Source organism: Manis javanica, chromosome 3, assembly GCF_040802235.1.
Source record: "Manis javanica isolate MJ-LG chromosome 3, MJ_LKY, whole genome shotgun sequence".
In the NCBI taxonomy this organism is placed as follows: domain Eukaryota; kingdom Metazoa; phylum Chordata; class Mammalia; order Pholidota; family Manidae; genus Manis; species Manis javanica.
Genome location: NC_133158.1, coordinates 195,177,234 through 195,193,836, shown reverse-complemented (window position 1 = coordinate 195,193,836; position 16,603 = coordinate 195,177,234). Strand labels below are relative to the sequence as shown.

At 38.1% G+C, this 16,603-nt stretch overlaps 1 protein-coding gene across 13 annotated transcripts in view; it reads right to left on the bottom strand.

The window, feature by feature from the left end:
- Positions 1 to 9,400: 9,400 nt before the first annotated feature.
- FBXW7 (F-box and WD repeat domain containing 7) overlaps positions 9,401 to 16,603 on the bottom strand; it is a 223,707-nt gene continuing 216,504 nt past the window's right edge. For all 13 annotated transcript variants that reach the window (XM_073232572.1, XM_073232574.1, XM_073232571.1 and 10 more), the window contains 4 exons: positions 16,367 to 16,548; positions 14,216 to 14,441; positions 12,388 to 12,598; positions 9,401 to 11,342 (listed from right to left, as the gene is read on the bottom strand). In XM_073232572.1, the coding sequence (XP_073088673.1) occupies positions 11,074 to 11,342; positions 12,388 to 12,598; positions 14,216 to 14,441; positions 16,367 to 16,548 (888 nt within the window). In that variant the 3' untranslated portion in view covers positions 9,401 to 11,073. The remainder of the gene's footprint in view (positions 11,343 to 12,387; positions 12,599 to 14,215; positions 14,442 to 16,366; positions 16,549 to 16,603) is intronic.

The window sequence follows — 16,603 nt, the reverse complement described above, 5'->3', positions numbered from 1 at the left end:
TGTGGCTGTGGGACTCAAATGCCACAGACCTCCAGGGGCAGATATGGAAGGTCTGTATGGGGCTTCTGCAATCTAGGATGTGTTCAGAGGATTGGGTGGCTGCATCTGTTAGTGAGACCTTAGGACTCAGCCAAGAGAGCTGAGCTGATGGCAGCAAGCCTCTGCCTCCCCACAATGGCCCCGTAAGCCTGTGGGCCTCTGGCTCTCCCTGGTTCTAGAGCCTTTAGACAGAGCAGCCAGGGCAGATGATGAAGTCATGGGCAATGCAGACGTTTGTTTTGGCAGGTTCAGAAGGCAGGAGTAACCACATGGAGGGCACACCCTGTTACAGCCATGCTGGTCACTAATATGCACCCAGACCAGTTCACACTGCCCCCTTTTCAGGCACAGAAAAGCTCTTTGGGCATCAGGTCAGTGATACGCTCTGCCTCAGCGTGCCGTCAGTAGGACCTGCTATGGGCACAAGGGAAGTGCTTCTAACCCATTGCTCCTACTTCTACTGACCTCATGCTGACCCTTTCCAGGCTGATCTAGAGTTTCAAGGGAAAAATAGAGTTTCCAAAACAGACATCCTGAACTTCATTCTACAAAATGTTTGGTCATTTGCATTTTGCTGATAAGTATTTTCAAATCAAGAAAGTGCTGGTGGGACAATTTGGAAGTTAAACCCAATGCTCATTAGAAAGATGATGGAAAACCCAGCTGGGGATGGGAGAGGGGGCTGTCTCCTGGGGGCTCCAGACGTGGCTAGTCCTCTTGATACAAGATGCTAGGGGCTACAGCGGTTTACCCAGCCTCATGCTCAGATCAGGACCTGAAGTCTAAAGCTTGGGATCCTAGTTCCAGAGCTTAGTTAAGTTAGTTTTTTAAGTTAGTTTTCACTTAGGGATGGTGGTCAACGGTAAGTACCCTTATTAAGAATTCATGAACCAGGGACTATGCCAAGCACATTACATGCATCATCTATGCAGTCTTCCCACTGCCTAATGAGGGGGATTATTATTAGTTCCCTTATACAGATTGAAAAAAAGGAGACAAAGAGAACCTAGGATAGTTACCCCCACCCAGCACCCATCCTAGCCTCTACTTTGCTGTGGAATTCCTCCAGAAGAAGCCCCCCTAAGCCCCTCTTTGTGCCACAACACTAGATTACTTCGGTGACTAATTAGATCAGTGCCTTGCTGATGGATTCTGACTGCCATGGGTAAAGAAATGTCATTAATTCCTCAATCTGCCATATTGATATTTTTGGCCTTACTTCATAAATAATGTTTTTAGCAAAGTAATAAAAAAAAACAAAGTCTATCAAAATACTGTGCCCCCCTTCTCCCCTCAGCCACAAAAGCAAACATTTGGAACTTTTAGCTAATTCTTCTGATGTATTATCTCCTGTCTTTATAGTATGCTAAACCTCTTATTTTAGTTTTTTCATTTTAGAAATTAATAACTTCTAATTATGGTACATGAGGATTTAACTCTCCCTCCACTCTACCTTCCTTCCCCTCCTCTGCATATATTTTAGCAAAATCATTTATCAGTATTTATATTTTTATGGCTACATAAATATGCTTTACTGCAGGGCTAAACAGTGTACTATGCTTATGCTTTTCCACATACTATTTTGAATTAATAATTGCCTCATTTTTATCTGTTGCATAGTTTTTAATATGTTGAAACTTCATTTTTTTTCTAAGTATATCATTAGATGTCTTGGATACTGAAAAGGTTTTTTCCCTAAATGCTCTCTCGTGATAGTGAGATGATTTATCATTTCCTTTTGAATTCTTGGGGCCTTTCCCTTTAGACCCTCCCTATTTACACTTCTTGAGTCTAGAATGATCATCCTAGAACTGTCTTCACCCGCTCCTTATTGAAATCCCTATTTTCTGTATACCATGTGTTCCACTTTCGTGGTTTATTTCATTGTTTTGCTAGATCACATTTCCTGCAAGCTTTATAAGAAAGAATTTGTGAGAGGTAGTGTTTGGAGTCTTTATATGTCTAGAAATGTCTCTATACTCCTCACTTGATCGATAATTTGACTGGGTGTACAATCCTAAATCAAAAGTGATTTGACAGAGAATTTTGAAGAGATTTGTCCTCTAGAATCTGATGCTGCTATTGAGAAGTCTAAAATTCCAACTGTTATTTTTTTAGCCTGATTTTTCTCTCCAAGTGTTTTTGAAGGGCTTTTAAAGGGCCCAGGTATTCCAAAATTTTGTAATGATGAGTCATGGTATGGATTTTTTTTCCCATTCATTTATTCTAAGGACACTCAGCAGACCCTTTCAATCTGAGGGTTTTCTGTCCTTCAATTCCATTCATTTTTTTGTATTTATTTTTTGAATAATTTATTCTCTATTTTCTTTTTTGAAATTGCTGTTACTTGGATGTTAAGACATCTTAGACTGATCCTCTAAGTCATTTATATTTTCTCTAACTTTTGATTTCTTCTGTTTCTATTTTCCATTGTTTTTTCTTTTCCTTTTTAAAATTTCTACCACATTTCATTTCTATAAGGCCTTTTTAAAATCACATCCTTTTCCTGTATTGTAAGATGAAGTATTTTATATTTCAGAGGGAATTAATTTTTTTTCCAAAGTTTATTTCATGGATCTTTTGGCTTACTTAGTTTTTCACATCAGAGGTGGTTCTCAGATGTTTGGTGATTCTTGACTGCTCATATTTAAGAGATAGACAATAAAAAGTGTGCAGGAAGTCCTCTGTAAGTGGTTGGGGCTCACTGAATGTGGAGTTTCTACTTTCATTGGCTGAAGAGCCAAGTCATTGGGGGAACCCTTGCCTCTCTGCCCAGTGATAGTAGATGGAAACTTTTTTCTTGGGTTGTTCACTTCTCTGAGGGAGAATCTTCTGAAACATGCCAGACTGTTGGCATCCTCGGAAAGGGCGGGAGGGAGAATGGCAGGCTGTAACTTCATCTCCACTGTCATTTGGGAGCTTCAGCCCCGGTTGCTCTCTCCTGTGGCTGTGTACTCTGGGTCACATCCCCTTCGCAGTTCTTGCATGTAGTGTGTACAGTGGGGAAGGTGGGAGCTCGCACGGGTGGTGCCCTGGCTGCAAGTAGATGAGAAAGAGACGTAAGCTCCACTCAGTCCATATCCTCTTAACTTCACCCAGTCCCCCAATTCTCAGCCCCGTGTCTTGCCTTTGCCTTCCACAAAAAAAAAAAAAAAAAAAGGGAAAAGCTTACATTTCATTGGCATTCTCCTCCTCATGGGTGCTTTAGATTGTAGTTCTCTAATCTGCTTGTCTGGAGACCACTCCTGTTTGCTTTCCTTCATCCAAAGCTGTTGAAACCTTTTGTCTACTTGATTCTTTGGGTTATGCCTGAATCTCTATTATAAAATAGGTCCTGGGAGAGAAAGAGGTCACATCATTTTAAACTGGACTGCATATTCCTTCCTAAGACTGCTCTCTTAGATTCCTGGAGCATTTTGGAATGTAGTTTGGGCATTGCTTTCTGGAAGTCTTATAGGTCTCCTCTCCCTGATTAAGCTTCTTAATCACCAAAAATTTACCACAGATATCTTTATTTTTACTGGTAGCAATACTACTAAAGATAGTTACTATTCCTTAAATACATGATTAGCCAAGCACTGTACCAGGCCCTTCATGTTTCCTTATGGACACACAAGTCACAAGTTATTTTCTCTTCTATGGATGATGAAAGAGGTTCAGATTTAAAAAATCCTATAGTCACAGAAGTGGCTGAGATGGAATTTGAACACAATTGTCATTCCCATTAATAAGAACAATGGCTGCTGACGTTTATTGAGTATTTACTATGTAGAGTCAAAAGCTTGCTCATCATTTGCCTAGTTGTCTTTGGGACACAAGTCAATGGTGATTTTTTTTCACTTTAAAAAAATAGACCTTTTATTTCTTTGTTAATTTATTAGGGGCCTGGATTGGTCAAAGTTTACTTTACTTTAAAAAAATATTTTATTGTGGTACAGACAATAAAATGCACAAATCTCAGTGTACAGCTCCATGAATCAAGATAGCAAACATTCTAATTTTTTTTCCTCTTCACTTTCAATGATTTTTTAAAAACTTTTTTCTGGTGTAACTGAAGTATTCATCTTTTGTGGAAATCGCACATATTTTTCCTGAATGATCCAGATAAAAACTTTCATTTAATAATGTGCTGTTTGCCCACTTTTCCTATATTCCTATTGCTATGCGAACCTCTAACAGAAAGTCCTTTCTTCTCAGGCAATTCATTCTCTTTTGACTCTGTAATTGGGAAAAGTGAAAGAGGATTCATCACAGCCAAACCCATAGCTGGAACTGACTACACACTTGTTCTTCAGCACCCTCCCCACTCCGCCCCCCAGCCCCAGTTGAAATCCAGGGCCTTGCTTGCTTCTGTGACTTTATGTCAGCTCCCAGGTTGACAGGTTGGGAGTGGGGGCTACATCATTACCTGGTATGACCTATGACAAACTACATGTTTCCATATTTGCAAGGCAGTTGTGAATTAATATATAATACAGTGGTTAAAAGCCTGGACTATGGAGCTATGATACCCAGGTTTGAACCCCAGTTTCTCCAAGTTTTTTTTTTTCTTATTAACTGTATGGCCTTGAGCAAGTTACTTGACTTCTCTGTACCTGTTTCCTCATCTGTAAAATGGGATTACTAATATGATATCATGGGACAGTTGAGAAGATTAAATGAAAAATAAATGATTTAAAAATACTTATGTCCATGCTAAGCTTTAATAAATGCACATAAGTGTACAATGGGAACTAAGTACCATACTTTATCACTGGTGATAACTACAACCCTTTAATGAGTACCTGCTACACACCAGGCACTATGCTAAGTGCTTAACATACAGTATCTCATGTAATACCCATAACATGTTACCCAATTACAGATGAGGAAATCGAAGTTGAGAGAGGCAGAGATCTTCCTTGAAACTGATAAAGCTAAGCTTCAGGGTTCCTCTTTTAACAGATCCCTGCGAGAGCTAGGATAAGCAGGCTGCAAGCAGACGCATTTCTCTTAAGCAATTCTGGTAATTACCTGGAGACATTTCAGAACTGCATTACCAAGGCTTCAATAATTTGTTCTAAGTTTTACCATTTTAAATGTTTACCTTTGGAATTAATTGTATGGGGCTGTTTTTCTTTTAAGGGGTTCCTTCAGTTTATGCAACTTCAGGTCCCCAAAACCTAGATCTGACCCTTACCAGAGGTGCTTGCAGTTTTATTTTTTACCTCTATACTTTATTGTGTTCTTGTTGGGTTTATTTAAACTAGTCAAACTCACCTTACAGGAATGGAGAGCATCCTCAAAAAGAGAGGCTTACAGTAGCAGGGGACTATACTGTCTGCTGATTTTATTAATTAAGTCATAAGAGTTTGGTAAAATCTTAATGAGTTTCCCCATATAAGTTTAAAAAGTATTGCAAGTAACCTTTGTCTTACAGTGGTTTGATGTCTCTCTTACAATCTGTGAACCTCCTAGAAAAAGGGTAAATTGGCAGTATATTTTTGTGGTCTATTATATTTGAATCTTTGATTTGCAAGAGTGATTTCAACATAATTTTTCTTTTGTAGAGCATGACTGCTGAAGCAAAACAAAACCCAAGGATAAACAGCCTTCATAGGTTTTGCCACGATAGACTTTTCAAGACAAGGAATGAAAATGTCAAAATGTCCCCTCAGTGGCTTCTTGTCCTTAAGAATCCTGGGGAGAATCAGATCATCTGAAATAGAAACTCAGCTATTTTTATACCCAATTGCAAATTGGCAAGTCGCCAGGCTTTGAACTCAGCAATGAGTCTTCCTAAGGAACTAGATCTACAATTCATTTATCCTTTACACTTTGGGGAAAGATGTAAGAACCTTTGAAATTACCTTTTGATATTTTTCAGTATCCAGAACCTAGAAAGAGAAGGTGGCAGAGGGACAAAGCTGGCAAGAACCTCACTCATGTGGGCATCACTAGTATTAATCGAATGGATAATGAGACATGTTGGCTGGTGAGCATGCCAGGCTATGTTTGTTTGCAATTCAAATTAATGACCAAGTACTCCCAGTAAAAGGGATCTGGGTACAGCCACTTTGGCTCTAATTTAAAATCCATCTCCTGGGCAGTAGAAAATGCAAAAATAAAAAATTATGCATCAACTTTTCAAATTACTATACAGGACTCCAGGAACACTGTGTACACACATATGGCAGCCTCTTCAGACACAGAGGCCATCGATCTGTTATGGAAAAGACTTAGGAAATCTCCTCTTAGCTACCAATACCCCTTTCTTTAGGTGACCCTTCCCTTTTTTTCATGGGTTAAGAAGAGAAAGGCTTAAGAAAACAATGTTATTATGACTCACTGAGAGCAAGAGGCTTATTCCCACGTTCCTGTATATTCTTATATATGTACATGTGCACACACACACACACACACACAAATATGTCCCTTCAAAATGCAGGAAGGCAGGGCACTTTAAAACAACCTGCGTCAGAAATTCATTCATCAGCAACACTAAACCACTTTTACTGTCAGTAGAATTACAAATGGCTCTACAAAACAGGAGGTTGTCCTATGGACAAGGCTGCATCCTCTATTGGCTGGTGGTGGGGTATAGGTTATATTCTCAATGTTTATTGGGGATGGAGGATGACTAATAGCAGGCAAATGAAGAAGGCTGTGTCTGAGGGAAGGCACCAAAATAATAGTAATAGTAATAATAATGATAATGATAATAATAATAATAATAATACTGTATCGTGACTCTACTCCTACTAAGCAGAGCCCCTTGTTTCTGGTTTCAGTATGGAATGGAAGGAGTTAGGGGAGTGAGGATGGAGTCAGGCAGGCTCCTTCGAGGTATCTTCACTCCACCTCTGTACCTTTGTTCACCAAGTGCAGTGAGTGTTTCCATACACAGGGTGCAGCCTGGGTCTGGGGAAGCTGCCCTTGATCTCCTATTTCTCTCTAACAAAGAGAAAAGTATGGAGATCTTTGTTAGTTGTTTGTAGCCTTAGTTATTTCAAGTCAGAGACATAAAAGACTGTAACAGGCTAGCTGAAAAGACATAGAAAAAATGGATCAAAACAGTTAATACAAATAATTGCCACTTACTTTCTGAAATAAAATGAACAGGTAGGTTGGAACATTTACTTAACCATTTGGTATGTGTTAGCTGTTGGAAATTAATGAAATGGCTGTGGTTACTGAACCTCAGTAAGGGAGTTTCAAATGCAAACAATTCCAGTTAAAAAAAATGAGATAGCAAACTCCCTTTGCTCAATTTAGTATTTACTGAGCATTTGCTATGGGCTTTTATGGATTACTTTTGTGTCCTAATTTTTAATTTTAGTTTCAGGCAATGTTTGATCTTTGGGATCTTGTAACCCCCAGATGTGGGGACTGCCTATATTCTGGTATAGATTTAAAAATCCAGTTATATATATAAGGTGGTAAATTTCTTCACTGAAGTCACCACAAAGCAGGGTTTCCTTTGTAACCTTCCTTACTACACTGACAATACTTTCATTCCTTTAGGAGGAGGTTAACATTTTCCCTTTCAGGAACATTCCTGCTGTAAGAAAGATCACTCATTTATTCATAAAATAATATTTAGTCAACACCTAAACTTATACAAAATCACCATTAAGTGATCCATACTGGTCTACCTCACAAGATGTCTGTGAGATTCAAATGAGAAATCTGTGACCACTTTAAATAATGTAAATTGCTATATAGAGAACAATGTTATTTTTATCAAATACCCAAATGAGTCACAAACACATTCAATTGTCCCTAAATATAAGAAACTACAATTGTCTGAGTCTGTATTTCTTAAAGTTTTAGGAGCAGGTTCCGTCATTGAGCTCACAGTGCCATCAGTGTGCTCTATCCTTGAAAACATTTCACTTAGTCCCTCCTACAGCTTTAGGAGGTGGGCATTCCCTACATACTAGATGAGGAAACGTGAGCTCAAGAAATCTGATGAGTAACTATTAATTTATACTAATAACCTAGTGAGACTACTAATAAGAAATCTCTTGGTCCCATAACTAGATAGTATTATAAGAACTGGGATTTGAATTCAGGCCTATTTGCCTGCACCTGTGAACTCTTTGTATTCTACCATGTACATTTCTTTTTAAAGATGGTATTTTTCCAATTACACTACAGTTAAGCCACATTTATATTATGAAATATCAAGCAGTTTCAAGACTACCAATGGAATTACGACTTTTTCTTGATTATTCAGTCACCAATATGAACAGTAGGCAATGGCTCTGGGCTAAGCCCTAAAGCAGGTAGGGCTTCCGGCCCCTGCACTTTATGGCCTAATAGGATTTTTGCCTTGTGGTTAACCAGATGAGTTTCCTGTGTTTTTCTAAGCTGTCACTTTTCCCTGATATCCCTGAGCCTGTAATATGCTGGGAACTAATAAACCAAAAAACCCAATGTACCAGAATGGAGTTCAGATGATGATTCTTGGGTCCCACTCTCAGATGTTCTGATTTAGTAGCTCTGGGAACATGAGGCCCAAAGCTGCCCTATGAGTAAAGAACATGTACTTTATGACTGAAATTTATTTTCTAAGTAGTGTCCATTTTTAGGATTTCATCTATGGCCTGGACATAAGGGGGTATAGCTCAAGGGTACAGCATTTGACTGCCATCTGTGGCCAGGAGAGTTGAGACTAATAGGTGGGGGTGGGGGGGCTGCTATTTGAGAGGTTACATACTATAAATACTGAGCTTCATTTTTTCCCACTTATAATGTATTGAATAAAATGGTGACAGAAGAGCCTGAAAGAATCACAAAAATGACTTATTTTTTTCCAAAACCTTGTTTTAGTCTGTCAAAATCCTGGGTTTCTTTCTTCTTAAAGGGCATGGGTTTGAATTCTGGAACTTTGCTAGCTATCTGACTTTTGATAAATCACCCAACCCATCTGAGCCAGTTTTGCCTTCATCTTTAAAATGGAGGTAATAGTCCCTACTTCTCAGGGATGGTGGGAGCTTCAGAGATAATGCATAGAATGTTCTTGGTAAGTTCAATATGTGGTCAAATTTAAAAAATGGACTTTAAATAGGAATTCTAGTTGTAACTATCACAAAAGTTTTGTTAACTCCGAGGGACCCAGATTTCAGTCATACGTAATAGTGTAATAGAGATAAGCAAAGTGGAGTTGTCCCTCCTCAGAGTCTAAGGAGTTAAGTACAACTTCCATCTGTGGCACAATACCCTCACTGCAGCCCTTTAAAATGGGCCTGAAAATCCTGATTTCAGTGCACCCTTACATGGCATGCACAGAAACCAAGACTGCTCTTCTGAATATTAGAGGCAGACCCTAAATATTTATAATGAAGTATTATTACCTTGGTGGAAGAAACAGGCATACTAACATGAAAAAACACATTTTATTGCACTTAAGTTATAAGAAAATAAAATTTCTAAGTGAATCAAACCATAGACACAATCCCTTAAAAGGTTGGTTTCCTCCATCATGTCAGGTTGTTACATAACTAAAATTAACCAACTTGAATCTGATTGTTTTAAATCAGACTATAAATAAAACAACAACAAAAAATAAACAGGAGGAGGAAGAAAAAGATCGCCTAGGATACAGTGTTAAACCACTTTCACAGTTCAGCTTGAGTTGTGTGGCTCTTGGAGAATGAGGCAAACCATGTGACTTTCATTCATTTCATTTGTTTGCGTGTGACGCCTTTACTACAAAAACTGGATAGTTTCTGCTTTGTCAGTTATTCAGAGCAATGAAACTGTAACAGTTGTTTTCCCAAATACTGTAAAACACTAAGACTGACTAGCAACTTTATTTTAATTTTGTGTTTTATATATTTTTAAAATATTTTGTCAGTTTTATTATGTACGTTCATCCATTCACCACAGCCCTCAAAAAGAAGTTTCTCCACGGAACAGGCGGTTAATAGCTCTGTTCCAAGGAATGTGTTTTAATTTTTGCCCAGATAAAAGAAAATAAGCTTTGCACACACTCTCAATTCTTTACTTGCAGGCAAACTTCACTCTTTATTATCTGAAACTCTCCCATTCTCAGCCTCTTAGAGGCACAGATGGTTCAAGTTTCAGTGGCAAAAAGTCTTTTTTTCCGTAACCAAACTAGAGCAAATTTGGAATTCAGTCTGGGACTAAAACGTCACAGCAGAAAAAAAATAAAAAAAAATAATTTGCTTTTTTCTTTCTTTCATTTAGCAGCATAAATAAGTTTGGCCACTGGGAGTACAGTACAGGGGTGGGACAACAATCCCATATTTGAAGACCTACTTCTAGCACCAGCATCAAGAATTAAATCCATCTCAGGACTCACAGAACCCAGGACAACTCGCCACCTTTGAGCAACATAGGCATTGAAGAGTGTATGTGGAAGCGACAGTAAATAGATTAACAGAGGCTAATACTGTGATTGATTGACATTGGCAATGGTTGGCAAAAAAAAAAAAAAAAAGAAAAAAAAAGCTTTTCATGGTAACTGTACAAAAACAATTCACAGTAATTTTTTTTTTTAGCTTTTCCACTCCAGAAAAATGACTTTTTGTTGCAGATGCTCTCTAATCAGAAAGTCAACCAGTACTTGTTTCGATGTTATTGCAGATCCTTTCCATGGTCTCAGTGGTAAAAGAACAGGCAAGCAGAATCTGTAACGATGCTTCAGCATGAACACTGCCCAGTGACCACTGGAGAAGAAAATAAAGAAATAATTGCACCTGGTTTGATTTAGAAAGTCTCCTTTTGCAAAGCTGCCCTCAGTCAGAAGTGAAGCCTTTTATGTGACGAGACAGCAGACGCCTCTCGTGTCAGTTATGGTTTGTCACGTCTTCCTCTTTCCCTCAGTCTGTAGATCTTTTCACTCTGTTGCCCCAAGCCAACTTCCTGCACCACTGAGAACAAGGGAATTTTTTTCTTTTTCTTTTTTTTCCTTTCCTTTCTTTTTTTTTTTCTTTTTTTCTTTTTTTTTTTTTTTTTGTTTTTTGCAAGGGGAAGGACAGGGAATATATCGTCTACACATTTGGACAAATTCATCTTTTCTGCTCTTTACTTCATGTCCACATCAAAGTCCAGCACCAGCAGCTTGGTTTCTTCAGTCCCATTCCGACTCCCAACTGCACACACCAGCTTTGTGTTTGAGGCTCTGATCCGCCACACAACTCCCCCGCTCCCCCCACTCTCCAATGTGACTAGGTTTCGAATAAATTCACCCGTTTTCAAGTCCCATAGTTTTACAGTTCCATCATCTGAGCTGGTAATTACAAAGTTCTTGTTGAACTGTAAACAGGTCACAGCACTCTGATGCTTGTTAGGACCTAGGCAAAACCAAAGGAATTTAATTACTGGTTAAAAATCATACTTAGGGGTTAGTTACAATGTAATTTGTAGATGCCTATGTTAGAATACACAATAAATGAAATATTTAAAATGCTGCATATTTAGGAACTGTGTTCTGAGTATTTTCGTGTCAGCAGGGAAGTAAGAAACTCTGGTAGATATTTGTAACTGAAACGGTAGCTTTCAAGGGTTCTGTCTTCCAGGAAGCTTGGGTAGCTACCAAGCACCCATTTTGATTTCCAGTTGTATAAAAGAGCTTTCCTTAGTGCTGATGCAGACAGTCCAGCTGCATGCACTGTGCTGATGAACAAATAAGCCTAAGAGATCTACTACCCTACCACTTTGAACTAACCAGTCCAAGGTAAAAGCTGAATGGACACTATCCCAAAACTCTGGGAAAGGGACAAAACCAGTGAGCAAAAAGCTGCACCACTTTCTAAGGGCTCGACCAATAAAAAGAAGTTTAACAGTGCATGAGAAGTTAACACTGTAGTGCTTCATTCAGTATTAGTGTCTTTCACGTGCAGCTTTCGGGTTTAGTGGCACTATCAGTCTTTCCCAACCTAGTTAAACAGATGGCTAAGGGTCTAAGTTGAAGTTAAACCAATTTTCTATCAGATTAGAGATGTTTCTGTTTTGTTTTCACTAAGGTCGCTCTTCAATTTAAAATTGGACTACAAATTCAAAATGAAGTGATCAAGAAACAAATGAGTATGGTTCTTCTGTGAAACAACCAAGATCTTTCTTCACATTGTTCTTTTAAGGTTACAGAGAGTTAACTGTACACACAGGAAGTCATTAAACAATTTTATACTACAAAAATTTGTAAACACTTTCTCAAGGGTAGCCTAGTTGTGTTAAGTGAGAGTGGAAAGGTTCATAAACTTATCCAAAGTAAGCATTTTATTTTTGTATGAAGTTAATTCTTCTTGTGATACAAAAGCTCCGTATTTCTTTTTGGACTTAACAGTCTCATTTTTTAATGAACATTTTAACAATTAAAGGTGTGGAACCAATACCTACCTTGCAATGTTTGTAAACACTGTCCTGTTTTTATATCCCAGATTTTAACTGTAGAATCTGCATTCCCAGAGACAAGAATGTTGTCTTTAAGCTCCATTCCACTTGTTAACGACTGGTGTCCTGTTAACGTGTGAATGCAATTCCCTGTCTCCACATCCCAAACTCGGATTGATGTATCAAGAGATCCACTCACCACATGGATGCCATCAAACTACAAGAGACCCAGTTCGTTAGACTAGGAGTGCAGGTATTCTTGATGTTATTTATTGACCTTAATCTTCATGAGAGGGGGAGTAGAGCAGAGTGTGGAAAACAGGTCATGCCAGGAACAAATGAGGTACTAGGTTAAAGTGCACATAATGAAGCAACTCTATAGAACATGTCCTCAGAAGCCTCTTTCAGAAATGCTAATTTTTTTGTGGTCAATGGCTTCAAACTAGATGGAGAAACAGTTGGAAGAAAACAAAAGACCTAAAATGAACATATTATTTTCAGATCATCTGGCCATCTAGTAGCTATAGATCATGGATTACTTAATAAGGATTGCCATTTAAGTTTGACCTCCCCATAGCAAGCTGAAACTACTGGCATAGCTTGTGATAAAAGGTATGCTTATCAACACCCAACGCATGAAATGGGCTAGAGGTAACTGTCATGATGCTTTAAAGTAATTCCATTAAGAACTGTATGTTAAATAAAAATTTCATTTACAAGAACTTAATGCCAGTTAGGAAATGTGCCAACAGATAATTATATGGAATTAGAAGAGATGGCATTTTAGTAACAAAGGTAATCTATATACTTTGAGAATATATCTTTTCTAGTTTCCTACCTATACCAAAAGTCAATAAGTTCTTAACAATTCCCAGAAGACCTATAATAATGTTGCAACCTCTCTTCTCAATCTAATGGCTTATTTAAATGAGAATATTATACCCATTAAGGTTGTGAGCATACCACAAAACATAAAAACAATTGCAGCCAATTCCCTCTCCACAGAATTCATGGCCTCTTCTAACTTATCAAACATCTTTATCATGTGTCAGTATTTTATGACATAGACAATATTCCATCTATTAAGACACAAATGCCCCAAGAACAGAACTATAGGCACTGGGACTATGTACCAATTTGCTGATCACTAACGGGAAGCGCCTGGCAAATAAGCTACATAATAGAAGTATTTTTGAATTGAAAATGCTATCTTTCAGAAAATATAACATCCAGCTTCTAAACTTGTTAACAATACTGTTATTTATCTCAAAATATGGCAACCTATTCAAGGATATCAGGTTCAAATGTAAACCCAATGAATCAGTTTAGTCAAATATATTTCTTTATGATTACAAATTAGCAGTCCTGTGACAGGAGAGCAGCCTTACGCAGAAAGGCTCCACTTCCAGTTGAATGGGGATGGAATCACAATTACATGGGCCATCTAACTTTCTGCTATCAAGGCAAAGGGGCAGCTTTTGGCCAAATTAATCCTCTGCTAAGGAGTTTATTACAATTCAGGTTATTCTCCTATGAGACTATGTACTCATTAATTAATACAGCAAAACACAGGGCTCCAAAGTCTCAGGTTCAAGACAAATATTTGTATTTAAGAGGGAAAATGGATCACAGAAAAACTGAAACAAATAACTTAGTTTCAAAATCTATGCTTTCTTCATGCCAAGTATATCGTGGGATATACTTTATAAGTAAACAGCAAGATAATTTGATTTGTCTTTTTTGGATCAGCCATTTGACGGTGATTATCTGAGTAAAATAACTTAAGGATTCATCAGTAGAGCATCTAAGGGAGAGGAAAGAGATGATCTCTTACCTGTAGTGAATAGACTCTATTAGTATGTCCCTGCAACGTGTGTAGACAGGTCTCAGTCTCTGGATCCCATACTTTCACCATAAAATCATATGCTCCACTAACAACCCTCCTTCCATCGTACTGAACACAGCGGACCGCTGCTACATGACCCATCAAAACATGTAAACATTGGCCTGTCTCAATATCCCAAACCCTAAGAGTGGCATCTCGAGAACCGCTCACAACTCTGTAGGAGGGGAAACAGAAAACAAATGCATTAGAATTTTTGGTAACATGAGCAAACATGACTTATAAAGTCAATGGTCATTAAACCTTTTTTCTTTTACTTAAGCAGGAGCCCCTGTTTTCAAAGAATCCTATGCAAAACCTTGATATATAAACATACAGAAGGTGAGATACTCTGATTGGGATGGGAAGCTGTTTGGTTCTGCCAGCCACGGGGGATGGAGAAATACCTCGCAGTGGTGCGAAACATTTAAAAACCACTGTACTGTACTTCAGAGGAAGAAGATGGCAAAGACGAAGGTGAGGATGAACATGAAGGAGTGGCCAGAGCAGCCGCTGTCACCACCACATCCGAGCACAATAATAAGATCCTGACTTGAAGACTTAATGCTAGTATGGGCAATACGTATAAAATGTTAAGGGGAGAACTCTGGGTATAGCATTTTTAAAATATTTTAATTTTCTTTATTCTTTCTGCCATTGCCCCAAATTTTAATTATGAACATGTATTTACTTCGTGATGAGGGAAAAAATTCACTGAAAGTTATTCAACAAAACAAGGAAGAATGCAGAATTTAAACAGCTGAAGATATATGCTTTACATCATATAATTCTGGTAAAATTAACCAGATGTAGACAAGTCATCAAACAAAGGCTGCTTGTGCTTTTATTTATAAATTCAGTAGGCTATGGGGACATTAAGATATACAGATTTTAGAAGATATACATGTAGAGGCAGTAGAACTCCCTTAAAACTTTGGCCCAAAATTATTAGTTATATTCTCCTTAAGATTAGAGTAATACAATTACTACAATCATCTTTGGATTATAAAGGAGAGCTGAAAACTCAGTACCTTTATGTCATTCTTAAGAGACAAAGAAAGGACAAAGTTTCCACATTTAGAAGAGTAGAAAATGAAAGCATTGAGAGATTTGAATCAGAACATAATGGAAACTGAAATGCAAGATCTCTTGGTACAAATTCCCTCAATTTTCATAGTAGAGCACACTGTTCAGAGGAGATTAAATTTACAAATGAAAAGGTACTTCTCTTCTCGTATTATAAATCCAGTGTGAAATGTGCTTAATGTAATAGTTCTTGGTTCTCAATAAAGAAGGTGCTATAGACAGAATTAAAGGGAAGGACTGGAGTGGATTCACTGCGAGGACCCCTCAGAGAGACCTTTTTGACAAATGAAGTAGGAATCCCATCTGTTTAACAGGGGTACCACGAGGACATGCCAACAGAAGAAAGAAAGGACTTGAACAGGGAGGTTTTGTAGGAGATACAAGCAACAGCAAAGGCACTGAAACCATTCTGAAAATTCCTTAATTTGGAGAGCAACAGAGATCTCCCAAAGGGCAGTGATACTAATATAATTAGAGGACAGTCTCTGTCAGCTGTGTAAACAGTTAGATGACCAAGTTTGAAAGCTGTCAATAGTTCAGGTGACAGGTAATCAGAGAATAAATCAAAGCCCACAGGCCTTAGCTTTTCCCTAGATATAGAGGAGATGATGGAATGGGGGTAGGGTGAGTAATTAAAAAGACTCAGGGACTTGCAGCCTGAATAACTGAATTTGTCACAGTAGCAGAGAGATGAATAGCAAAAAAAGGGAAAATGATTTTTTTGAAACTGATGATTAATCAAAATGTAGAATAATAAAGTAAGGTATCATTCAAGATTAGAGAGTTTCGAGGAGGAAGCCAACACTACGAAATGAGGAAAGAAATCTAAAGACACACCCCCAATTTTAAGCCAACACACTTAAGTCATAAGTATTAAAATCTAATTTAAAAGCTCATTTTATCACTATCTTTCTATTAAACATAGTAGATACTATATAAGCTGAACTTAACACAAAAGGTCCCAAATTCACAAGTGACAGACGATGAACTCCCAGCATTATGGGATTTTTACCTTACCTTTTTTCATGAAGATGCATACAACGAACAGTGGAAGTGTGCCCGTATAAAGTGTGTATACATTCTCCCGTCTCTGCGTTCCACACTTTGAGAGTCCGATCCGTAGACCCACTAATGATGATATTGTCTCTCATCTGTGATGACCATACTCCACCTGTGTGTCCCACTAATGTCCTCAAACACTGGAAAAACACTCAAGCTGATTACTTTTGGATAGAAAGTAAAATGATTCAAATA